The sequence below is a fragment of the Eptatretus burgeri genome, unplaced genomic scaffold (genome assembly GCF_056783735.1).
Source record: "Eptatretus burgeri isolate ZD-2024b unplaced genomic scaffold, Ebu_testis_v1 Ebu_testis_scaffold_3185, whole genome shotgun sequence".
NCBI lineage: Eukaryota > Metazoa > Chordata > Myxini > Myxiniformes > Myxinidae > Eptatretus > Eptatretus burgeri.
The window spans coordinates 44,963-71,936 of record NW_028225135.1 but is presented as its reverse complement, the minus strand read 5'-3'; the positions used below and the strand labels follow the sequence as shown (position 1 = coordinate 71,936).

The 26,974-nt window shown below is 46.8% G+C and overlaps 2 protein-coding genes across 17 annotated transcripts in view; one reads left to right on the top strand and one right to left on the bottom strand.

Moving 5' to 3' along the window:
* Positions 1–5,740: 5,740 nt before the first annotated feature.
* Positions 5,741–24,734, bottom strand: LOC147006337 (uncharacterized). 8 transcript variants are annotated; one of them, XM_085869023.1, is made up of 14 exons: positions 24,598–24,734; positions 22,141–22,272; positions 21,324–21,999; positions 20,995–21,089; positions 20,862–20,913; positions 19,799–19,871; positions 17,623–17,670; positions 16,965–17,027; positions 14,050–14,145; positions 13,893–13,955; positions 13,670–13,768; positions 12,479–12,609; positions 12,225–12,336; positions 5,741–6,491 (listed from the first exon to the last, which is right to left on the bottom strand). In XM_085869023.1, exons 2-14 carry the CDS (start codon positions 22,160–22,162, stop codon positions 6,342–6,344), a joined length of 1,680 nt encoding a protein of 559 aa, XP_085725149.1. In that variant the 5' UTR covers positions 22,163–22,272; positions 24,598–24,734; the 3' UTR covers positions 5,741–6,341. The 8 variants fall into 8 exon arrangements, with proteins under 8 accessions (XP_085725149.1, XP_085725150.1, XP_085725146.1 ...); XM_085869024.1 differs by having other exon boundaries at positions 19,799–19,873; positions 20,867–20,913; positions 24,566–24,705; XM_085869020.1 differs by having other exon boundaries at positions 24,566–24,703.
* The window catches only part of LOC147006335 (anti-apoptotic protein NR13-like), a 35,083-nt gene continuing 32,829 nt past the window's right edge, over positions 24,721–26,974 (top strand). The window contains exons 1-4 of one of the 9 annotated variants that reach the window (XR_015054909.1): positions 24,757–24,860; positions 25,020–25,197; positions 25,527–25,597; positions 25,689–25,924. The gene's annotated coding sequence lies outside the window, so the exon portion shown is untranslated. Of the gene's footprint in view, positions 24,861–25,019; positions 25,198–25,526; positions 25,603–25,688; positions 25,925–26,974 lie in introns of all 9 variants that reach the window. The other 8 variants (XR_015054910.1, XR_015054913.1, XR_015054911.1 and 5 more) reach the window with 8 other exon arrangements.

The following is a 26,974-nucleotide window of genomic DNA, read 5'->3' as shown; positions in this document are numbered from 1 at the left end:
TATATATATATATATATATATATATATAAATTCCCAGGATGAGTTGATGCCGGAAAGAGTAGAAGAGGAAGACCAGTCTAGAAGATTGATGGCTGCTTGAAGTCCCTGCCAGACTCGACGCCATTTCACTCAGACCGACTTCAGAGACGCAAACCCGTTCGAAGAACGTGGGGATAACTCGTCCTTCCAAGGACAGGACTCAGTCCGCATCGGCACAAACGTGATGAAGATTAATTCTCTCAACTGAACGTTTGTCGGTTTTCTCAGCGTCGGAAAAAGGAAGGTGAAGCGACGTTTCAAGCATGAGCCCCTCTTCTTTTCCTTTTTCTTTGTTTCTCATCGTCGATGCTCGTGGAAGACAAAAGAGAGAATTTTTGGTTGCATCGAAGGAATCATCTTGTCGAGATTTTTGAAAAAAAAGATTGGAAACAATGTCGAGGCTCGAAAAAAGAGGAAACACACATCACGTGTCACAAAGGGAGCAAGAGACTCGAGCGAAACGGCAGAGGGAAGCACGAAACGGGGGGGAACAGAGACATTCGGACATCGATAGATGGGAGAGGGCTGGGGCGGGGTACACGGGGTAAACAAGATGGACACCACAGGGACTTTCAGGAAGGAAAGCAGGGAATTTGAAATTCGTCGGCTTGGGGTGAATGAACGGGGGGAGTAAAGATTGTGAGTTTAGATGTAAAATAAGAGGTGGTGGTGAACAGCTGTTTTGAAGACCTGGAGGGAAGAGTGGGATTGAAAAGAGTGTGGGAGTTTGTCCAAGAGGTGGGAAAAAAAAGAGGAATGAAAAAGTGAAAGTGAGCAGGGATTCGTCGAAAGGAAAGTCGAAAGCTCCCTCCGTGTCGGCAATCACCACACATCGCCCAAACACTCACAAAAAAGTGTGGATGAAATAGTTTGCCCGAGTGGCTCCGCATCTGAAATCATTCATCTGACCATGGTGAACAGTTGTGCCAAGTTTCATGTTTGTAGCTCGATGTGAACAATTCGGCCCCAAATATGGGCATATCCATCCGCCGGACTATATCATACGCTATTCCCTTTGGGGGAGGGGAATGTCGAGGCTGGGTGAGGTGCGGGGAGGGGGGCGTGGCCTACTCTTGTGGGATAAGGAGAAACGTCACAGGTATGACCGCCTATCCATGAGGAACAAAAGGGTCACACATATGCTGTCACAGGTCACATGGTTTGGCAGCCATGTTGGATTTACCCGAAAACCGATAAAAAAATCTTCTCCAGAACAGCTTGACAGATCGAGGGGAAACTTCATTCAAATGTTCCCCAAACTTGGATGTACAAGTTTGTTGAGGAACAAATGATCGGTTACATGGTTTGGCAGCCATATTAGATTTAATAAAAAAATATTAAATAATGTTTTCTCTGGAACTGCTGAATCAATTGATGTGAAACTTAATAATTATGATCTAGTCGTGATTGGGAATAGATTTTTTGAAATTTCAACTTCATCAGACATATGGTCTGGCAGCCAGAATTATTTAATTTTTTGATCTGTGTTCTTTTAGATATGATTTTTTTTTATTTTTAAATTATTTTTGAATGAGGTTCACTTGGCTGTGCTTGGATGTGTTTGAGGGTCGAGGAGAAGCAGCTGAAATGTGAATCCCGTCGAGGTTCCTCCTGATAACTTCATCATTGCTTTTACCTTGTTCGGGTTCATTCTCATCACTCCGATGCAGGACTCGTTCCTGTTTGGTCTTCCGTTTGATTTGAATTTAATTTATTTTAATCCCATTCTGAATTCAATTAAATCATAATAATAAAATGTCATGGGTCAGGGTCAGGCGTCCCATCAAAGCGGGACGTCTTGGTACCCGGTACCCATCACTGCCATCAGTTATAAAGTGGAATTTCTAATTATTATATCTCATATTTATTCTGTAACACACCAGGAACACAAACACCACACAAAAATACATCCTGGCAAGGGTCTGCAATCTCTGATCACTCTTTCTCTTGTTATCTTGCCAAAACGAAGTTTTTGCAAGATATGTTGGTCAGCTTGTATGTTTTTTTGTTTGTTTGTCTGTAATCACGTATAAAAAATTCTGCAGAGCACAGTTATCATTGGAAAATTTTTGTATCTTCGCATATCAGAGGCCTATAGAGGTCCCTTTCAGCGCATAAAATTTTGTAAGTCAAGGTCAAAGGTCAAGGTCACTTTGTCACAAATCAGGGAGTCGACGAAACCCTTATTTTTTGAGTAATTTTGATCGGATCGTCTTCAAATTTCATGGGAATATAGTTCATGGTCTGGCGCTCAGCTGATTAATTTTTGGTGGCGATTGGCCTTGACCTTCATGGTTAGCGCCTCAGGTCAAACATATTTGACCCCAAGGTCAAATTTTCAAGTTTTAGGAACCATATCGTGTAGTACCTCAAATTGAACACCTCGATGAGTGTGTTCTAGATATGTCAAGCTTGAGACATTATGACGTCATTTGGTGACGTTATGAGGCAAACGCATATTTTTCATGGTTACTCTGTAGAACACGATTCTCATCGGAATCTCTCGTAGGCAGATATTCCTCAAGGAGTCGCTCCTGGTGGATAGCAGTTCTGTTCACCTCAGTGTGACCTTAAAAAAACTCACACGTGGTCACCTTTTGGCAAGATACGGGTCACCCTGCGGGTGACATTGGTTTATTTGGTTGTTTGTTACTTGGCGAAAAAACATGTTGCCAAGTATGTTGGTCTGTTGCGTTTGTTTGTCTGTCTGCTCGTCACGTGACTCAGTTTGGCCACAGTGTTCAAGCAATCGTTCTGAATTTCTTTGTGTGTGTCAGTGACCGGCCAAGGTCAGCAACTCTTAATTTTGATGGAGATCCGAATCCGGATCTGGATCTGAGAATTTTTAAACTGATTCTTCACTATTGAGAGATGGCGCCAAAAACGATACACACACAAAATGTGAACACGTGATGGATGGATTCACACGGAACTTGGTGAACAGGTTGGGAGTGCCACTGTACGTCCGCTTGGTTCGCAGGAGGTGGTCACATTTTGGTTTTCATGATCCACACCAGTATTTCTTCGTCCTCTATTCCCTGCCTCCCTCCTCCTGATACTTTGGCACGATTTATTTTGCAGTTCCACTTTATTTATTTATTTATTTTGTCCTTTCCATGTCTGAAGATTTGGTTGAATGAACCCTTCCGCCGTTGCTTTAATCTCATTGGAATTCTCGGAACATGCAGGTGAGGCCTGTGTCGTTCCTGGCGAAGGTACTCAGCGGAGCTTTTGCTCTGACGCAACGCCCTGATCACCCCACCTGCGCTGAGCAAAAGTGCCAATCGAACAGGTGGTACTAACGTGTTCCAATCTACTGTGAGGGTGAGACTTTTGGCTTTGTGCGGGTACTTTCTTCATTCAAACGTGCTCTCCGTGGGTGCTTCGCAGGCTGACACCATTCCCCTCCCAGGCCATTCTCATTCATCCATTCATGACCAAAAAGAGGGGTGTTTAACTTGCACAAGCAATGCATTGTAACCTTCTCTTGCTGCCCACAGCCTCATCAAAGTTATCTAAGGAGTGTTGATGTTCCCAGGCTTCCTTGTCTCCAGGTGAATCTCGCGCAGGTAGTTGCAAAGTCCATAATGGACTGGTCGACTCACTCCCTCCGTCACAAGAAGCCACTGAGCCCAGGACTATCTCCTGCCTCGGAAGGTATCCGTCGTGCCGGGCCATGCAGGGTCAAAGTGGACCTCGTGATAGATAGGCCATCCTTCCTGCGCGCGACACGACTTACACTTCCAACACTGTGACGCAACGCTCTGCCAAGAGAAAATCTCCAGATGTCAAGGTTCAGGACCTTGTGCTGCTTTTCATGTGTTCCTGCACGTGGTTGGACCTGGACAAAAAAAGATGTCTGTCTGGAGTGAATGACCCCACTCCTCATCCTCCACTCTGTCCCATCCTTCCTGCGACAAGTTCCTCCAGTTGCTGCTCCCTTCTCGAGGCTTTCCTGACAGTTTTGTGGGATTTGCTGGATGGCGGTGTCTTGGGAAAGCCGATTCTAAACATCCGCACACAGCAGCTGGCCCCGTTCCCCCCACAGACCCTCAATCCCTGAGTGCAAGGAGTCGGGAAGCCATTGATTTGCTCAACCTCCTTCAGGACATGTCGGGGACACGCACGGCGCTTTGGTGTCGTTCATCAAACGTGTCTTCATTCACAAACGTCTCGAACTCGGTTTGCAAGCCTTGCGGCTTCTGGCCTACTCTGTACTCTCGCAGTACTAAAAGTCTTGGTATTGGCAGTAGCAGTTGAAGCAATCTACTTCAATACCAGGGCTTTACGTATTGTGAGGGGGGCACGTCCCCGCACGTTTCCACGGCCTCCCTCATTGGTGAATACCGGATTTGGGGTTTTGTCCGATTCATCGAAAATTTGCCTCATCGAGGTCAAAGGTTGGAGCAAATGAGGGGGGGGGTTCTTGATTGATGGCCCAACCTGCTAAGGCATGGATTGGCTGCATTGCATGTGTGTTCATTTGTACGGTGGTTGTCCAGGCCTTTGTTTGGTGTTGTGAACTTTCCCACATCTCTCAGACAAACTTTTATCAGATGTATAAACACAATACAAGATCAGTGCGGTGAGACGGAGACTTGGACATTGGTTGGTTCATCATCCTGAAGTGATACGCTTGTCTCTGTCTGCCTGTGCTGCTCCACGCATCGCTTCTGGAATCCCCGCAACACCTCCATCAGTGGTTATGTACTTTATGGCTTATTCACTTTTATTATTTTTTGGTGTAAAATGTCGAGGCTCGTCTGAGAGCTAACACACAGAACGTACAACAAGGGGGGCTTGAGACAAGGGGGTCGGGAAAGGGAAGGACAAAACAGTGGGGAACAGACACATTAGGAGATCTGTGGAAGGGAGAGGGATGGGGCGGGGAACATGGGGAATACAAGATGGACATTACAGGGACTTTCAGGAAGGAGAAAGCAGGCAATTTGAAGGAGGTGGGTTTGGAGCTGGATTAACGGGGGTCGAAAAGATCGAGGATTTGCATGGGGGATGACAAGAGGTGGTGGTGAACAGCTGTTTTGAAGACCTGGAGGGAAGAATGAGATTGAACAGAGTGAGGGAATTTATTCCAAAGGCGGGAAAAGAAGAGGAATGAAAGAGTTGAGGTGAGCAGTTGGATTTGCTTTCCATGAGGCGAAGGCAAGTTGTTTCAGGAAAACTGCCTCGCCACAAGCTTCAGTGTACAATGGGCAGGAGGAAGGGGAGGACAACTGAAGACGAGATGGGATAAATCTGTGTATGAGAGAGAGAGAGAGAGAGAGAGAGAGAGAGAGAGAGAGAGAGAGAGAGAGAGAGAGAGAGAGAGAGAGAGAGAGAGAGAGAGAGAGAGAGAGAGAGAGAGAGAGCAAGTTTCTTTGAAAGAATTCCCAGGATGAGTTGATGCCGGAGAGAGTAGAAAAGGGAGACCAGTCTCGAAGTTTGATGGCTGCTTGAAGTTCCTGCCTGTCGGCCTGAGTGAAATGCCAGTTTCTCAACTTCGGTTTACATTTACTTTCTTTCATTCGAAATCTCTCCATTTATCCTTCAATACGCTCATCACTCTCGCTCCGCCTGCCCGCCCCCCCAAGTGCTCCGCCCAGACACACAGGCAGGTGTGTTCGTCGATATGATGTCCCGTCAAGTCTGGGTGCGTGAACTCAACCGACGTCAGGACAAACAAAAGGAAATGCAGAACAACTCCCAAAATCCAGTTTATTCCAAATCACAGGAAAATGTCATAAACGGAGCAAGGACAATGGATTGTAGAAACCTTCAATCAAAACATACTGTCCGTGGACTCATTATAACCCAAACCGGTTACGAACAACAACCATAGCAAGCATTTCATGCTGGGGAGAGGGACAGAGGACTTCGAACGGTAAACTTGTTTGCAAACATCCTGCCAGTGAGTGAAATGTCCCTGAAGATGAAGAAAAACTTGTTCCAGAAAAACCTCGTACACGTGAGACAATGTCTGACACGTACAAACTTGCTCTAATAACAATTAAATCCATGAAAGAGTCTTTACAAACATACTAAACCCCGGTGAGCAACGACAACTTAACAAATTAACTCATCGACACAGAATATGTCAACCCTGTGCTGAGAGTACAAGCATTTCCTCCTTTAAAACAACACGTTGGATGAATATTCCATAGGGGATTGCAAAAAGGAGATTACACCGAGTCCACTAAAGGATGACAAAAAACAAATAATCCGATCGAAAGGGGACTGATCACTTGAAGGTCAGAAAGAAGTGATGCACCATGGGTAACCTCGTGAGAAAAGTGGCGGCAAAGTTAGAACTTCTTCAGGTTCTGCCGAAGATGCCAGCGGCTTTGCGCCTTGGTCCAGAATCGAGACCTTCGGCGACATGAAAGTTTCCTCCACTCGTTCATCTCCACCTGGCGATCCTCCATGGCGAGGTAATCCTGAGGCTCGCACAAGCTCTGCGAGGAGGAAGAACCCAACGTTATCATTTCATAAGATGTACAAAGGAAAACGAGGGCGAGGTGGGTGACGCGGCGTCGCAAATCCCCACTCTTACCACCGAAAAAAAAGTTTAAAGATGGCAAAAAGTTCCACCAAGATTGACCCAATATCAAATTACATTAAAAAAATTGTTTCGTTTTGACCCCTGTGACCCATTGGGGGCATGAACCGGGGGTCAAATCCAAAAAAGGTTACATTTTTCATGCCTCTCCCGATGTTGATTGCGTGTACAAAGTTTCATTTAAGAATGTTTTAAAATGTGCCCGTCATTGTGCATTTTTTTGTTATTTGACCTTTTGACTCCGCCCCAGGGGCACACATAACGTATCACAAAGAGAGCAAGAGACAAGAGCGAAACGGGAGAGGGAAGCACGTAACAGTGGGGAACAGAGACATTCGGACATGTGTGGAAGGGAGAGGGATGGGGCGGGGCACACGGGGTAAACAAGATGGTCTTCCTGAAAGTCCACAGGGACTTTCAGGAAGGAAAGCAGAGAATATGAAGGAGGTGGGTTTGGGGTGGATTAACGGGTGTAGAAAAGATCACGGTTTTGGATGGGGAAAGATATGAGATCGTGATGAACCGTTTTGAAGACCTGGAGGGAAGAGTGGGATTGAAGATTATGTGGGAGTTTGTTCCAAAGGCAGGAAAAAGAGGAATGAAAGAGTGAAGGTGAACGGCGATTCTTCATTTTGGTAGTTTCACCAGAACAGAGTTGCTCGCGGACCTTGAGCGCCCTACGGAAATATGGGGGCCACAGATCACAAACAGGGCGGGGATGGGAGGGGGCAGGCCAGAGAGTAGACGGTAGAAGACAGAAAGACAACTGACCTGCTTGCGGTGAGAGAGTGAGAGACCAAAAGACTCAGCTTCATCGTTGGAGACACCAACGTTCCTAAAAGCCTTGGCTTCCACAGCGTGAAGTCGAGAAAGGTGAGAGGTGGGAGCACCAGCCCAGAGGGGAGAGCAGGACTCCATCAGGCTGCGGACTAAAGCTTTGTTTGTGGTCAGGAGCTCAGGTGGGACGAGGAAGGACTTTGCACGATGGAGGATTCCCAGTCGGCGAGTGGCTTTTGAGGCCAGGTTCGAAATGTGGATTTTCCAGGAAAGATCATGGCAGACAGTGAGACCCAGAAGCTTGACTGGAAGGACTTCCTCAAGAGGATTGTTGAGAAAGTTGATGGGGGGGGGGGGTTTCCAGATGGTCCTTTTGGAGAGACATAGAGTGTGAGATTTGTCCGTATTGAAAGACATGTTCCACGTGTTGGACCAGTTTGCGATTTTATCCAGATCTGCAGAGACTGAAGAGACTGCTGCTTTCTGATGTACGAGATGACACATGGTACGACAGAGGGTGGAGTCATCAGCAAAGAGATAAAGAGGATTTTCCAGAGAGTCGGAGAGACATTGATGAAAATCAGAAAAAAGAACAGGCCCTGAACGCAACCTTGAGGAACTCCAGCCTGGACAAGAAGAGGGGATGAAAGACCTCCATTTAGGGCCACACGTTGACTGCGACAGGAGAGGAAGTCTGCGAGCCATCAGTGGAGATTGCCTTGGATACCACAGGATTGCTCTAAAAACAGCCAGAGATAAGTCTACTTTGACAAGGACGTGGTCAGAAGAACCGATTGGAACGGAGGAAGAACAGCAGATATTGTCAGGAAAATTTGTCAAAATCAGATCCAGAAGAGATGGAGGACCGTTGGTTGAGATCCGGGTTGGGAAGTTGACCGATTGAGTCAGTTCCAATGAGTCGCAAAATTCCTTTGCTGAAGTGCCATGACAGGTGAGAGAGGTACCCACACCGAGACAACTGGCTTGATGACAATTGAAGTCACCACATATGGGGAAGAGAGAGTTTGGATGAGAAGATAGAAGTTGGTCCATGTTTTCGGCGATGACATGTTAATGGAGTCATCACTGATTGGTGGATGGTACAACACACGTATAAACATGAGGTGGGAGTGGAGGGGAAGCCGTAGCCAGATGTGGGGGTGTGGGGGAGTGAGCGCAGTGCATGGAGAGTGAGGAATAGTCTTTGATGAAGAGAGCAACTCCTCCACAAGGACGAGGTTCAGGTCTGTCATATCGGAGGAGGGATTAACGGCCGGGGAGAGATACTAGGGAGTCAGAGACGTCTTGAAGGAGGAAAGTTTCTGTTCGGCAGATTATGTCTGGTTTGTCAGTGGCAACCTGTATGGAGAGATCTGTCAGGTGAGAGTGAAGGCCCTGGATATTTGAGGTGCACTCTGTTAAGGAAGAGGGAGGGGGAGGCTTTGGGTGCAGGGGAGGCGAGGGAGGGTAGGACGAGGGAGGATGGGGAAAGATAGGTTGGGTGAGTTGTTGACAGTGTGTGGGAGATTGCAGAAGAGTTAAGCGAGAGGACCAGATGAGGAGAAAAGGCTCGGTGTGATGGGATGCGCCACAGTGGAGAGTAAGAAGAGGGAGCGGGGGCAGAGGGATTTGTTAGTGGATGAATGCGTTGGACGAGCTAGGGAAGGGGAAGGAGGCAGCTTTGCTGTTGTCGCGGCGGGTGTAAATTTGAGAAGGGGGAGATTGGAGGGAGAAAGGTGAGAGTGGAGAGTTGAGGGAGAAGGGTGAGGGGGAGTTTTGAGAAATGTTAGAGGGAAGCTTGGAGGGAGAAGAGTGTGAAGGTTTCTATGAGAGGGAGGCTTTGAGAAAGAGGGGAGACAATGAGAGCAGGTACGGCCAAGGGGCAGCAGGGCAAGGAGAGACGTGGGGAGAGAGGAAGGATGAGAATTGGTCGTGGTTTGGCGAAGAAGGGAGCGAGCAGGGGGAAGCACAAGACTTGAGAGGTTGTGAAGAGTGGGAGGTGTGATGAGAGGAAGGAAGGAGCATGTTTGAGATGTTGAGGAGTGTACTGATTGAGAGAGAGTGAGATCTCTGTTCGGTTCGAATGGATCTCACAAATGTTAGAACATCACAAACTTTGGGACAACAGAGGAGGAGCTGAGAAGAAAGCAGAGGACAGTGAAGAGGTGCTAAGAGCGGAGGTAGGATGAGAAGAAAGATGGGAGGGGTAAGGAGAGGGGATAATAGGTGAGGGGCTAGGAGGAGGTGGATTTAAGGAGGTGGGGGTGAATTGGCACTGAAGTTGGAAAAAAAGGACGATCGATGAAATACGAACATACATTGCAAACTGGGATTTAATTTTTTTTACGTCAGAGATGTGATTGAAGACATTACATGAGGGATGGAAGGAGGGAGAGTTAAGAGAATGGAGAAAAGAAACGTTTGAAAAAGAAGAATAAGAGTAGTGAATTATGATACAACTAACACTGTATCTGCCCCGCGGACGATCTTGTTCTGAGCACGCAACACGTTCTTCCGACGCATACCTCTATTTGGGCGGTGTATAGGCAAGCGACGGCTCTGCATTGGCAAAAAAACCTGAAAACCCCAGGTTACATGCAAGAAGTAAAAACGCACCTTCTGCTTCTAATTCAAAGCACCTCACTGTACAGGAAAACGTGTGGACAGAAACACCTCACTGTACGGGAAAACGTGTGGACAGAAACACTGCACTGTACAGGGAAACGTGTGGACAGAAACACTGCATTGTATGAGGAAACTTGTGGACAGAAACACCACTGTATGAGGAAACGTGTGGACAGAAACACTGCACTGTATGGGGAAACGTGTGCACAGAAACACTGCACTGTACGGGGAAACGTGTGGACAGAAACACGGCACTGTATGGGGAAACGTGTGGACAGAAACACTGCATTGTATGAGGAAACGTGTGGACAGAAACACCACTGTATGAGGAAACGTGTGGACAGAAACACTGCACTGTACGGGGAAACGTGTGCACAGAAACACTGCACTGTACGGGGAAACGTGTGGACAGAAACACTGCACTGTACAGGGAAACGTGTGGACAGAAACACTGCACTGTATGGGAAAACGTGTGGACAGAAACACTGCACTGTACGGGGAAACGTGTGGACAGAAACACTGCACTGTATGGGGAAACGTGTGGACAGAAACACTGCATTGTATGAGGAAATGTGTGGACAGAAACACTACACTGTACGGGGAAACGTGTGGACAGAAACACTGCATTGTATGAGGAAACGTGTGGACAGAAACACTACACTGTAAATGGTAGAGACTTGTAATACCCTCCTCGATCTGGAGGGGGCGCTACACGATCTTCAGTGAAAGATTGTTAATTAGTCCGTGAGAGAAGATCCTTAATTAGTCCGTGAGAGTAGATCGCTAATTAGTCCGTGAGAGAAGATCGTTAATTAGTCCGTGAGAGTAGATCGCTAATTTGTCCGTGAGAGTAGATTGTTAATTAGTTCATGAGAGTAGATCGTTAATGAGTCCGTAAGAGTAGATCGTTAATGAGTCTGTGAAAGTATAGATCGTTAATGAGTCCATGAGAGTAGATCGTTAATTAGTCCGTGAGAGTAGATCGTTAATGAGTCTGTGAGAGTAGATCTTTAATTAGTCCGTGAGAGTAGATCGTTTATGAGTCCGTGAGAGTAGATCTTTAATTAGTCCGTGAGAGTAGATCGTTAATTAGTCCGTGAGAGTAGATCGTTAATGAGTCCGTGAGAGTAGATCTTTAATTACTCCGTGAGAGTAGATCGTTAATTAGTTCGTGAGAGTAGATTGTTAATGAGTCCGTGAGAGTAGATCGTTAATGTGTCCGTGAGAGTAGATCGTTAATGAGTCCATGAGAGTAGATCGTCAATTAGTCCGTGAGAGTAGATCGTTAATTGGTCCGTGGGAGTAGATCGTTAATTAGTCCGTGAGAGTAGATCGTTAATGAGTCCGTGAGAGTAGATCTTTAATTAGTCCGTGAGAGAAGATCGTTAATTAGTTCGTGAGAGTAGATCGTTAATGAGTCCGTGAGAGTAGATCGTTAATGTGTCCGTGAGAGTAGATCGTTAATGAGTCCATGAGAGTAGATCGTTAATTAGTCCGTGAGAGTAGATCGTTAATTGGTCCGTGGGAGTAGATCGTTAATTAGTCCGTGAGAGTAGATCGTTAATGAGTCCGTGAGAGTAGATCTTTAATTAGTCCATGAGAGTAGAAGTCCGTGAATAAATCGTTCTGGCCTGTTCTAACTCAAGGCATGGTTGAGCAGGCCAAAAAACATGGCGGCTTCAGACCCCGGCGAGGTTCCCAAAGATACGTCTTACGACTCCAGAGGGAGTGGTGACCGAGGATGCGCCTGATGAAGGATATAATTAAATAAGACCGTTAATTACCTTCAAAGGAGATGTTTTAATTAACCCAAACACCAAATTTTCACTCTTGTACTTCCTTGGAGTTTTCTCGGAATGCGTGCAAAGTTTCAGGCTGTTAGGTTTTAATGGTTTTGGAGTTGCGGAGGAGACACGCTGACATTTATTTGTACAGATTTGGTGATAAGTTGGTCGATGACGTCCTGGTGGTGGTCGTGGTGATGAGGTCGGAGCCTCTCTACCGCTTCAAAGAAGGGCTCTCATGCCCAGAATGTTGCTTCACCTTCTCCCCTCACGGATGTTAGAAAACCTCTCTCAACATTGGGTTCATCAAGTTCGTCGTCATGACGAGTCCAAAGGGCCATCATGGTGGAAGATTGCCGTTTTCACCCGAGAAAGCGGTTCAAACTTAAAAATCCTGTTCGTGTCAACACGAAGAACCAGCACGAACCATAATCAAACCGCACCTTGAAGTTTGAAAAGAACTCTCGGTAGCCCCCAGCCAGGATGTAAACTTCAGGGTAGTGGAGATGAGGGTACGTGTTGATGTTGCGGTCGAGCTCTCGCACGAAGCGACACCTGCGGACGGAGCGACAGGGGGAATGACTCAACAATCGGAGTACAGGCAATTCAACAAGACGTGCCGGGCTGGTTTAACATCCTATTTCCATTCCCAAATCCACGGAAGTGCGACCCGTGCAGTTCTGACGAGTGATGTTACATTTTGGGGCCACGGTTGACGGAGAAGTCGCAGTGGAAGATAAGGATGAGACGCCGCGCAGAAGATGTCGCCTTCCTCATGTAAATGAATAGGGTGTCGGCGTCGTCTTCAGTCGGCATATTGAGGGAACCCTAGAGAAGATAACAATCGATAACAATGATCACTTGACATCTGAAATCACAAAGCGATCGACAAGGGCACGCCTCCCCCGGCCATCGCCCTCGACTTACCCTTATCCAATGATGGCCTATTTTTTTTTCGGAACCATCCTATGACCTTGACCTTCAACATGTAAGGGATAGAGTGTGAACTAAGAAAATTTGAAAATCTACGATCTATCCAAAAAAAGACATCAAACATCATGAAAATCGGAGGTAAACGATTCAAGTTATGAACAAAAGGGTATTTTTTGTTAATTAGGTCACAATCCGAAAAAAGTAGGTCAAGAACACCAATCAGATATCAGGTGGATAACTTGAGTGCAGGTACACAATTATGATGCAAGAACATCCTGGAAGGCCAAGCGGTCTTTGAGGTTCCGCAGTGGCAGAATTGAGCGATGACAACAACAACCAAAAAAAAAAACGTTATTTTTTTTCAGACCACCATTTGACCTTGACCTTTAACCTGGAGGGGTATGATGTAAATTAAGCGTAAATGTGCCTCGCTTTATGCTATCTGGGGAGGGCAGTATTGTTCTCATCAGACAAAGTTACGGCGACAAAATGGTAAAATGTCTATTATTGGGTGATGGCCTTAAGAATTAGGCCAAGGTCAAAGAATTATGTCAATCGCACGTACATTGTACTGTATTTACATTATTGAGGCAAACTTTCATTCCGAAAGTCCCAGCCGGTTCTGAGATACAGCTCGGAAATTGGGAGTGCACGAAGAAGAAACAAAATTAATAAACGGTGGTTTAGTACCTCCAAGGGTCAAAAAAAACTCTGGGGTACCATTAAAAAGTGGGGGCACTAATTATATAAACAAATCGGACAACAGCAATCAGCCTTCCCCGATGATATGCGGGAAGGTTTAACTAATCGACAAACTGTTTTAAAGAATGACACAAAATGCGACGGATGAGGACACAAAGGTGGGGGAAGAAAAATGTTGAAGAAATTGAAGACTTCAATATTCCACCGACGCCCCCATTCCCAAAGGAAAGGCGATGATTTCGATTCCAGCCACCTCGATATGTCCGCCTTCGAACTCGTACGGATAACGACAGTCGATGACAATGAATCGCTCCACGGTGTCTTCAAATTCTCCACCGAGCAACAAGGACATCTGCGTCACGGAGGGAAACAACATGTCGCCGGGTAAGCCAGGTAAGACAGGTAATCCTGAACAAGGATGTGATCGCACAACAGGAGAGTGATTGCTCGAATTCCTGTGCGGAGAAGATCCTTACCGTCTCCGGACAAATGTAATTGAGGTCTTTGTCCGGGCCTGCAATGACCGGCAAGGCACAAGCCTGACGAGGTAGAGAAGGGTCATTTTAGGACATCACCGATCGCAAAACCGCGTCGCAGGCAATCAACCTTGAAAGCAAACAAAATGCGACGCACCTTGGTGAAGTCTCCGATGAGGATGGGATTGTCAGAGGAGATGGTGGCGGCCTGATACACGTCTGCGATCGCATACCCCGAACGACGTCGACGGGCCTAAGAGCCGTGAGAGATATCAGGTGGATATCAGATGGGATCAGCAAACAAGCGAAATAAGAAGTATGATTTAAATTTGTCCTGGAATTGTGTTATCCTCCTGGGTTTGTGTTGGTTCTGTCATCACAATTGTGTGATTGTGACGTCAGAACAAACACAAACCGGGACTGAAGTTCAATTGGTGATTTGGCTTGAAGAACTGACTTCCTTGGCCAATCAATAAGAAGTCCTCCACTCACGTGACTTTTATGTTGCCGACCTTCACATCGATCTTGTGATTCATACCCAGTCAAATGTGCATCGACGTGTTGGGCAATCGAACCACCGGAGTTTAACCACTTGCTTGCAATTTAATAATTGCTAGCCATCGCTTCTCTGGTCGGTTACATCAAAACGACAGAATGTTGGACTTCACAAACAGATTCCATGTCTCCCTGTGAATCTCAACGAGGATGTAAAATACAGTGAAACCGACTCGTATCCTCGTATATTCTCGTATCCGGATCCAGATCTTCGCCAAAATTGAATCAATTAGTTCTTGTCCCACATCAGACCTGTTCCACCAAGTTTCATCCAAATCCGTCCATTTACTTTTTGAGATATCCTCACAACCACACAGACAGAGGATCTTTCATAACACGAACTTATTGTTGATGTTGCTGTCGTCATGGTTACGATTGTTGTTCGCATGCTTCTTCCCTGTACGTTCGATATCTTTTTCTTTTGCTTCAAGAAGTGTTACAAGTATATATCATTTCACGTGCTCTTTTCATGTCCTCCATTCTGGACTGAAGGGTCCCTGCTGTCGTAGAATAGTGACAATGGTTCCGTTTGTACGGCTATGTTAAAGCTCGAAGTCCTGCTTCTTCCTCTTCCCTCCAGAAAGACGGGCTTTCAAAACGGGCATTATTTTATGATTAAACAGAAAAGAAATTTTGTTCCAATTTTCTAACAAGTTCATGGATTATAAGCTTTGCAAAAGTTAAAAATAAAAAAATATTATTCTATGACAGGAGGAACGCGTTGGAATAAAGCGTGATGGACACACGGATGAATGGACAGACGGACAGACGCTGTTTCTTTCGGTGATAGATTTGGAAATTCACCCTCTCAGTTCTCCCAGGTCAGTTAGGTCAGGTATGGGAGCATGCGCCGGAGCAGCGCGTCGCTGCGTCCACTCTCCGCCGGTACTCCAGGGGCCTCCGTCTGGCCATCCCCCAGGCAGATGCCTGGCCCATCCCCATCTCCTTGAGATGCCGATCAACCTGCTGCAACCACGAGTCACGTGGTCGGTACCATTGGCCTCCTCCACTCACGAGACTCTCTCGCTGAGAGAATCTGGTGAGCAGGATCAGCGTCAGGAAAACGAGTCACATGTCCATACAGCCGCAGCTGACGCTCACGGACCATGCAGGTTAAAAATCTCATTTGAGTTTCCACCAACGAGGTGGATCACAGTGGATTGGAGGGTCAGGAATCGGGATAGTAACAGCTGATGGGTCAGCTGGTACAACCGATCAAAGTAACCGGCGCAACAATCCTTCACTTTGGACTCCTTTGTCAAGAGCCCTCCACCCTCCGCTCTCACCGCAGTCCACCGAGGGACGGGCTTGGATGAACGCAATGCGCATATTCCCCTGTAAGCAGGACGAGAATAATTTGACCACAGGTGATGCTCCACCTCCTTACAGATTCCTTGCACATAGGCCTCCTTGTCCGCCCTCAGTGCACGTAGTTTTACACCTCAACTCCCTGAACAGCTCAGCTCTGCCATTCATCCTGGCCCTGCGCCTCTGTTGCCTCGTCCTGATGGAGTTGCTCTCTTCATCAAAGACTCCATTCCTCACTCTCCATGCACTGCCCTCACTCCTCCACACCCCCAGGAATACCTCTGCCTACGGCTTCCCTCCACTCCCACCTCATGTTTATATGTGCACTGTACACATGACTCCCCCAAACAGTGATGACTCCATTTACACTTCACTATCCGAAAACATGGACCAACTTCTATCCACCAGAGCTCCTGACCACATACAAAGCTTTCGTCCGCAGCCTCATGGAGTACTGCTCTCCCCTCTGGGCTGGTGCTCCTGCCTTCCACCTTTCTCGGCTTCGCGCTGTGGAAACCAAGGCATTTTGGATCATTGGCATCTCCCGCGGTGAGGCTGAGTCTTTGGGCCTCTCACTCTCTCACCGCAAGGCAGGTCGGTGGTCTTTCTGTCTTCTACCTTGTCCTCTCCAGTCTCGCCCCCCCTCACCCTGCTGTGTCTGCGATCCTCGATCTTTTCATCACCCGTTAATCCAACCCAAACCTACTTCCTTCAAATTCCCTGCTTTCCTTCCTGAAAGTCCCTGTAATGTCCACCTTGTATACCCCGTGTTCCCCATGTCCCATCCCTCTCCCTTCCACAGATCTAATGTCTCTGTTCCCCCCTGTTTTGTCCTTCCCACTCCCACCCCTCTTGTCTCATGCCCCCCTTGCTGTGCGTTGTGTGTTTGCTCTCATTCGAGCCTCGACAAGGTTTACAAAAAAGAAAAAGAAAAGGTAATCGTCTTTGTTTGTGTTTGAAAACATCATTAACTTCCGGTGGGGGTCCCTCACGGAACGCCACGATAAGCTATTTACACACGTCAACACGGATTTCACCCAAGGAGGAAAACCCCCTTGTATTGAGGAGGAGGGCAAGTGAAGTCGCTACAACATCCATCGTGAGACCCTTAGTCCTCCTGTCGAGTTTGGTTGAGATCGGACAAGAAACGACCGAATGTATCGCGGTCAGACAGAGAGAAACCAAATTAGGTAGTTTTGTGTGATTGACCCTCAATAGGTCTTCATCCCGCAGTAACATCCGGTTTCCACGCTTTCCTTCTTCTTCAACATCCTGGAAACGGATTTGGTGACACAGATGTGAGTCTTGAGTCGCCGTCTTGACCTCCCCCGTCCCAGACGTCATATCACTTATGCACAATGCAAAACAAACAAAACAACTGAAACAAGATACCCATGAAGTACCAAGATACTGATGAGGTACCATGATACTGATGAGGTACTGGCAAATTAATGAGGTATCGGCACACTGATGAAGTACCAGGATGCCAATGAGGTTCCAAGATTCTGATGAGGTATGATAACAACAAGGGCAGTATGCCGGTACCTCATCAGAATGCTGGTACCTAGTCAGTATCTTTGTCCATCAATAGTATGCCACGATGACTTCATTAGTATCATGGTACCTCATCAGTATCATGGTACCTCATCAGTATCATGATACCTCATCAGTTTCTTGGTCCCTCATCAGCATCTTTGTACATCAATGGTATGCCAGTACGTCATCAGCATCATGGTGCCTCATCATTGCCATGATACCTCATCGGTATCTTTGTACATCAATAGCATCAGGACCGCCGTGCGATGACGCCCAAACATTCGATCAGAATTCTCTTACGGTTATAATCCCCATCGGAACTTTCGCTTACATTCTCTTTATTATCTGCTGGTGACGGGTGTGATCTCTTCGGGGTTCTCTGAAAAAAAAACACGAAACATCAGATGATTAGAGTTGTGATTTTGGTGAAACAAACCTTCACAGCAAAAGTCTCATCAACACCTGACACAATGAACGTGTGACGGGTCTCAACAACACCTGACACCATGAACGTGTGACGGGTCTCAACAACACCTGACACAATGAACGTGTGACGGGTCTCAACAACACCTGACACAATGAACGTGTGACGGGTCTCAACAACACCTGACACAATGAACGTGTGACGGGTCTCAACAACACCTGACACCATGAACGTGTGACGGGTCTCTACAACACCTGACACCATGAACGTGTGACGGGTCTCAACAACACCTGACACCATGAACGTGTGACGGGTCTCAACAACACCTGACACCATGAACGTGTGACGGGTCGCAACAACACCTGACACAATGAACGTGTGACGGGTCTCAACAACACCTGACACCATGAACGTGTGACGGGTCTCAACAACACCTGACACCATGAACGTGTGATGGATCTCAACAACACCTGACACCATGAATGTGTGACGGGTCTCAACAACACCTGACACCATGGATGTGTGACGGGTCTCAACAACACCTAACACCATGAACGTGTGACGGGTCTCAACAACACCTGACACCATGAATGTGTGACGGGTCTCAACAACACCTGACACCATGAACGTGTGACGGGTCTCAACAACACCTGACACCATGAACGTGTGATGGATCTCAACAACACCTGACACCATGGACGTGTGACGGGTCTCAACAACACCTGACACCATGGATGTGTGACGGGTCTCAACAACACCTAACACCATGAACGTGTGACGGGTCTCAACAACACCTGACGCCATGAACGTGTGACGGGTCTCAACAACACCTACACCATGAACGTGTGACGGGTCTCAACAACACCTGACACCATGAACGTGTGACGGGTCTCAACAACACCTGACGCCATGAACGTGTGACGGGTCTCAACAACACCTGACGCCATGAACGTGTGACGGGTCTCAACAACACCTACACCATGAACGTGTGACGGGTCTCAACAACACCTGACACCATGAACGTGTGACGGGTCTCAACAACACCTGACACCATGAACGTGTGACGGGTCTCAACAACACCTGACACCATGAACGTGTGACGGGTCTCAACAACACCTGACACTATGAACGTGTGACGGGTCTCAACAACACCTGACACCATGAACGTGTGACGGGTCTCAACAACACCTGACACCATGAACGTGTGACGGGTCTCAACAACACCTGACACCATGAACGTGTGACGGGTCTCAACAATTAAACCCCAGGAAGAAATGGGAATCATGTGGGATTAAACCCCAGGAAGAAATGGGAATCATGTGGGATTAAACCCCAGGAAGAAATGGGAATGATATGGCACTAACCCCCAGTAAGAAATGGGAATCGTATGGGATTAAACCCCAGGAAGAAGTAGGAATCATTTGGGATTAAACCCCAGGAAGAAGTAGGAATCATATGGGATTAAACCCCAGGAAGAAGTAGGAATCATATGGGATTAAACCCCAGGAAGAAATGGGAATCATATGGGATTAACCCCCAGTAAGAAATGGGAATGATATGGCATTAACCCCCAGTAAGAAATGGGAATGATATGGCATTAACCCCCAGTTAGAAATGGGAATGATATGGCATTAACCCCCAGTAAGAAATGGGAATGATATGGCATTAACCCCTAATAAGAAATGGGAATCATATGGCATTAAACTCCAGTAAGAAATGGGAATGATATGGCACTAACCCCCAGTACGAAATGGGAATCGTATGGGATTAAACCCCAAGAAGAAGTAGGAATCATTTGGGATTAAACCCCAGGAAGAAGTAGGAATCATATGGGATTAAACCCCAGGAAGAAGTAGGAGTCATATGGGATTAAACCCCAGGAAGAAATGGGAATCATATGGCATGAACCCCCAATAAGAAATAGGAATCATATGGCATTAACCCCCAATAAGAAATGGGAATCGTGGCATGAACCGCCAATAAGAAATGGGAATCATATGGCATTAAACTCCAGCAAGAAATGGCAATGCTGTGGGATTAAACCCCAGGCAGATCTGGGATTAATATGGAATGGAAATAGAACCTGGATTGAGGGAGAGTAATGAATCGGTGGGCAGAAGCCCGGCCTTGTCCTCCATGGGATTTTAAACTGAACCCTGAAAATAAAAATGGAGAGAACACATGAAAACACGTGAGATGATTAAAACCTGTTTGTTTCATGCAGTAAATTAAATAACCAGTGGGGGGAAAGGGGGTTGAAGGGGGAAGTTGTCATGAGAACATCTACAACACAATAAAACACTGGGATAACAAAAACAAGATGAGGACAAAAAAATGTAATTGCGGAGCAAAGGTTCCCAACCTGTGGTTCACAGACCGCAGGTCCCCGAGTAATCCTGAGCCAATCTAAGTACAGCTTCGGGGTGAAGTACAAGGTATCAGGGAACATTTGCAAAACCTCAAAGGACAAACAACTACGCGACTACTTTCCTGTCTCCGAGCCCAAGAGATCTCAGCACCTCCTCTTCCTCTTCTTGCTGTGTTTCATTCAGCTTTTGTGCAGCTTGTTCACCCCCATGTGTCCTTTGCTGTTCCCCCCCCCCCAATCCAACTTGTTCCCTTCCATTCTGCTCTCACTCTTCCATGAGCCTCGACCATGTACACAAAAACAGCACTGAGCACCTGCGTGTCCCAATTATCCACGATCCTGGAGTTCCGCGAAACCTTTGGAGGTTGGGAATGGGTCAGAGCACGCAGTGAGCTCGGGAACCACCGGGACTGTAATCTGTCGAGCATCGGTTCGTTTAACGAACAATATTTAAACCTGGGGTTACCATGGCAACAAGACAACAAAGTGCTTGAAGATTGAAGGGAATCGAGCGAGTTCACCGCCTGCGCACGTTGATGTTAAAGGTACAGATGGAGAGGAAAGATGACCCTGTGCGACCCACACGTGATTTCATTGTTCACGTGTTACTGTCAATTGACCAATGGTGTAACGAGGAGGGAGAGGGTGAGGGGTCAAAATAAACAAATAAATAATAGCACGTAACAAAGTACACTGAAGTTGGTGTCTGTAGTGTCCGCTATGTCCCAAAAGCGGACTGTGTGAGTATCCATAAAAATGTACCTGGGGGAACCCTCACCTCCTTTCTACCTTCTGAGCACCGAGAGAGTGCGGCGCATCCAAGCACGTTCCTAGGAGGAGAAGGTTAGGGTGAGTATCACTCGAATTTGGACGGAGAGAAAGAAGAATGCGAGTTCGGGTGCAAGTACCACCTTGATCGGAGCAATCAGAGCGGACGGATGCATTGTGGGTAAGGAAGGTTGTTGAGGGGTCTGTCGATTGATTGGTCACATCTGTCTTCGGAGCCCTAGGAAATAAATAAATGTTATAATCACAACCACCATGTTCGAAAAGCTTTTGGAAATACTGTCCTCACTACCCATCCACATATTATGTACGCAACGAAGGCAAAATATTTGACCTTCCAAACGTGTTCCCAATATTCCTCCTCCCTTCCCGAACACCGCTGTCACCTCCTTCCCATTTTCACCCATCATCCATCCTCCCCTGATATCATTACCCCCCTCGACATGCTCATTACCCTCCGGAGTCAAGGTTGCTCAAGCTCGGGGTGAGCGACAAAATAGGGGACGTCCCTGCTTCCAGGGACGATGAGGTGCCTGGGTTAAAGGACGAGCACAATGCCGGCTCGGGGAGCTCAAGCACAGGTCCTGCTGAGTCATCTCTGAGGGACACTTCCTCCACTCCGTCCTTCTCCAGGCTGCTCAAGTTCGGGGTGAGCGACAAAATAGGGGACGTCCCTGCTTCCAGGGACGATGAGGTGCCTGGGCTAAAGGACGAGCACAATGCCGGCTCGAGGAGCTCAAGCACAGGTCCTGCTGAGTCATCCCTGAGGGACACTTCCTCCACTCCGTCCTTCTCCAGGCTGCTCAAGCTCGGGGTGAGCGACAAAAGAGGGGAAGTCCCTGCTTCCAGGGACGATGAGGTGCCTGGATTAAAGGATGAGCACAATGATGGCCCGGGGAGCTCAAGCACAGGTCCTGCTGAGTCATCTCTGAGGGACACTTCCTCCACTCCGTCCTTCTCCAGGCTGCTCAAGCTCGGGGTGAGCGACAAAATAGGGGACGTCCCTGCTTCCAGGAACGATGAGGTGCCTGGATTAAAGGACGAGCACAATGATGGCCCGGGGAGCTCAAGCACAGGTCCTGCTGAGTCATCTCTGAGGGACACTTCCTCCACTCCGTCCTTCTCCAGTACTGCAAGAAAGAAGGTTGAAGAGAAATGTGGGGATTAGATAGACAAACAATTAAATAACCCCCCGCCCCCCCCAAAAAACACAAACAAAAAACCATGCCCATGACTCAACACCCCCATGCCCCTCGGGCCCCCTTCCTCACCTGGCTCCAGTTGAAATTCCATAACGCACAAAACCACAAAGTTCAACCAACTTCAAATCGATGGATGTCGATCTCAACCAAGTCCCTCCTCCAATCAGTCAGCAAGATTGTCTTTCCTCCAAAGATTATTCTCTGCGGAGACAGGAAGAGAAACAACTATTCATTATTCAATGACGTCACAAACGAAAAGACAAAGGGTTTTTCAAACAATCAAAAAATATCGAACAGGGATTCGCCGGAAAACACCGCCTTGGGGACTCCAGGCGGATCGTTTGGGGAGCAAGACGCGATGCCAGACCGGATCGAAAGCACAAGATACGTCCAGAGGGATGGCCCTGATGTCGTGTTTCATATTGAGGGTGTCCATCCGTTGCTGGGTGAGTGGAAGTAGCGTGTCCAAGGTGGAGTGGCCTTGTCCGAATCTAAATTGGTGATCTGATGATGTGAGATGAGGTTGTTGGAGAAAAGGAATGATTTCGGATTGCCGCGTCAGAGGCTCACAAAGGCGATGTGCCGATACGCCGAAGACCTAATGTGTGCGTGAACGGCCGAACGATCTTTGAGCGAAGACCCATCGTGCTGGGGGTAGTAAGCTGGGGCAGCGTTTTCACCCCCAACACGAACCCCATTGTAAATAATGGCGGTTTCAAAAGTGCAGGAAGCAAAAAGGTGGAAGGTGGTTCAAATAATTACAATGGGTTTTGTTGTAAACTCGCAAATACCACCGGTCGCTTCGCTCATGGGAGGACTAAACGGGGCGGGGGGGGGTTCGGAGAGAAACACCGCCCGGACGCGTCCAGAGACAAACTGTCTGGAGACAAACTCCCGTCCAGACATGACCATTGTCCGGATATGTTCAGTGACAGACAGATGGAGAGAGGGCAGGGGAGAGTGTGAGAGGAGGGTGCTACACTGGATTGGGGGGGGGGGGGGCGGTAAACCAAGGATGGGACAAAGAGAGGGAGAGTTGTGGGGGGAGGGCAGTTCGCAGGGATAATATGTTATACTTTATGAACAACACACACACGCACACACATATACATACACACATATACATACACACACATACATAAACACACATACATACATACACACACATATACATATACACACACATCCACACACACATCTGCAAATACATACACACAAACACATATACATACGTACATGTACATAAACACACACACACATGCAAATACACACACACAAACACATATACATACGTACATATACATACACACATATACATACACACATACATAAACACACATACATACATACATACACACAGATACATATACACACATATACATATACACACATCTGCAAATACACACACATACATAAACACACATACATACATACATACACACACATAAACATACACACACATATACATATACACACATCTGCAAATACACGCACACAAACACATATACATACGTACATGTACATAAACACACACAGACATGCAAATACACACACACAAACACATATACATACACACATATACATATACACACATACATATACACACATCCACACACACACACACACACACACATCCACACACACACACACACACACACACACGTACATATCCACACATACATATATACACACACATCCACACACTCACACATGCAAATACACACACACAAACACATATACATACGTACATATACATACACACATATACATATACACACATACATATACACACACATCCACACACTCACACATGCAAATACATATACACAAACACACATATACATACACACACACACAAACACATATACATACGTACATATACATACACACATATACATATACACACAGAAACACACATATACATACACACACAAACACATATACATACGCACATATACATATACACACACAAACACACATATACATACACACATATACATATACACACACAAACACATATACATACACACATATACATATACACACACAAACACACATATACATACACACACAAACACATATACATACGCACACATAAACACACACACACACATGCAAATACATACACACATAGAGACACATAAACATTTTGTTTAACTTTTCCTGATAAATCAAAGTTGAAGCCAACCACACTATTCACAGGTACCTTTAACCACATTATACCCCTTTAACTACACTATACCCCTTTAACCACATTATACCCCTTTAACCACATTATACCCCTTTAACTACACTATACCCCTTTAACCACATTATACCCCTTTAACCACATTATACCCCTTTAACCACATTATACCCACATTATACCCCTTTAACCACGTTATACCACTTTAACCACATTATACCCACATTATACCAAAGTTAAAAACGGAATCCATTTAAAATCCATGTAAAGGAAACCGATTTGAAGGAAAGTACAAACTTCATGGACGACCTTTTGATTGACGTGTCCCGGATATTATAAACCTGAACCAGTCCAACGGTTCGTGGAACATTCCACCTTCCACCAACCGCCTTTCGTACGTCATCAGACGCGGCAGCCAATCACGTGCCGCTTTCCGGCAAGCGCCTGTTTTCATTGGACGATTTGAAAGATATCGCTCGGTTTGAAATTTCTCGCGGAGACAATGATGAACTCGCGGTGTTTGAACGTTTATCCATCGGAGATGTCGTGCGTGTAGTGAGTGACGCGGTGTCACTGGGAAACAGACATCGGTTTACCAGTCAAGGTAACCACGGACCACGACCCGTTTGTGTTTGAAACTCGGGATTTATAAAATTATCTTTCTTTGTTCGGATCCGATACAAATGTCACATTTTAACTTTCCATCTTATACCGATTACTTTTTAATGTTTTTATTATATATTTATTTTTTACTATTTCGAAGACTTTGTGCTTGGTGATTCAGCCGAGTACGAGGGGCGGTGTATGAGCATCCGTGCCGCGTCATTGTGCACGTGGTTTCCCGCCAAAAGTTTATTTTTCGTGTCCGTTGTTTGAGGGTGATCGTCGGTGTGTGTCCGTGGACGGGTCGGAGACGTCTTCCCTCGTGAATATTAACGAAGGTAAAGCTGGAGGAGGTGAAGTGGAAGTGGCGGTTCGGGCGGACATGTTCGAACCGAGAGAGCTCGGGGTGTTTGTTTGTGTGGACAGAGATTTATACCTCGTGATCAGGTCAGGTGAACGGTCCAAGGGGGGGGGGGGAGAACTCAGTGAGTGTTTGATGATTGTCCGGTTCAAACCTTAAAAACACATTTATTTATTTATTGGTGTGTGTGGTCGAGGCTCATGGAAGAGAATTTGGACACAGAAGGTCATTTGGCCCAGCATGCCTGTGCTGCTGCTGTCCGAGCCAAATGTAATTTTCATTTTCTCCCCCCCCCCTTTCCCCGAGCACCACGGAGCTCCCTCCTGACAGCTTGGACAACCCATCGGGATGGCTGTCCTCTCTCCAGCTTGATATCAGTGAGGTCCTCGTGAACGATTGCACGTGCGGTGTGAAGTTTCAGGCTGCTGGGTTTGGTTTTTCTCGGTTAAAGAAATGTGTTGCGTGCAGAGATGACCCCTCGCTCGTGAAGGCAAAGCAGCGGCTACAGACGGATGGTGATGAAGTTGTGCGGAGCAGTTTAGGTCTCTGAGATTCAGAACTCGTCACGTGCTCGCTGGACCGGGTCAAAGCGGATGAATGTTCGCCCCGAACATTGGACCAGGAGGACGTGACCAGGGAAGCGCAAAATGGAAAGGCGTTGCCAGTGAGGCTAAAATGGAGACGTCGGACACCGAATGACCCAGGTAACTCGTAAGGTGTGAGTACGAGAGGTATATGAGTCTGATACGTTTGTAATTCAAACGAGGTCACCGTTTCCTCTCTGACATCTTGATGTCCATGCAACGGTCATTGTATTTCCCTTCGTCGACAAGTTTTCGTGAACACGGAACCCGGCTCGTTCGTTCTTGGATTAATCTATTTTCTTCCATTTTTTTGTGTACGAAGTCGAGGCTCATGGAAGAGCGAGTCTGTAGTTAAGGGGATCAGTTTTTGCAGCTTGTTTAAATACAATGCAGTGACGCGATGCCGCCCGGTCCGGCGTCACAATCAGAATCGAGGGTTGCCAGAAACTTCTCCGCATTCTCAGGTGCAAAAGACATCCAGTCCGGGAGCACGGCACGACTGTGTTCACAACAATCCACTTTCCCCATTTTGCAAAACTCACCCGGACAGAACTTTCTTTGGTGCTTGAAGAGATAAAGTGAATGTAAGAGAAAAATTAAGTTATTCCCCAAAGTAGAACATGGACAAATATTCATTGGTTCGCTCTTTGAATGGAATGAAAATATGAAACGAAAGAAGTGCTTCAATCAGGAAGTCTCAATTTTATATTTGCTTGGATTGGAGGGGGAGGAAACCAGTGTCCTATTTTGGGCTTTTGGGGCTTAAGTCAGAATGGCTGCCTCATAAACCCCATTTATCCTCCACATCCCCCGATGTGTGTGCCGGTACACAAGGGGACAGGTATGTAACTGGGTACCTACTGTTCATTTTTTTGCTCACCTGATTTTTCATGCTTCATGAGAGACTCAGCTTTCGCACGGGAGATTCAAATAACCTCAAAGACCTTCGTTTCTACGGCTTCAAGTTGAGCAAAAGATGTGAGGCAGGGGAGCCAGCTCAGAGGGGAGGTGCAGTTCCGTTACCACCTGGAACCGTTCACCAAGTGACCTGATTGCCTCGTCGTTGAGATGAAGAACAGTGCCTCGACAACTGAAGATTTTTAATCTCTTCCCGCTGGATGTCTCAGACCCAGAAGATGAAGTTTGAAGACTTGGTTTCTTGTGCGGATT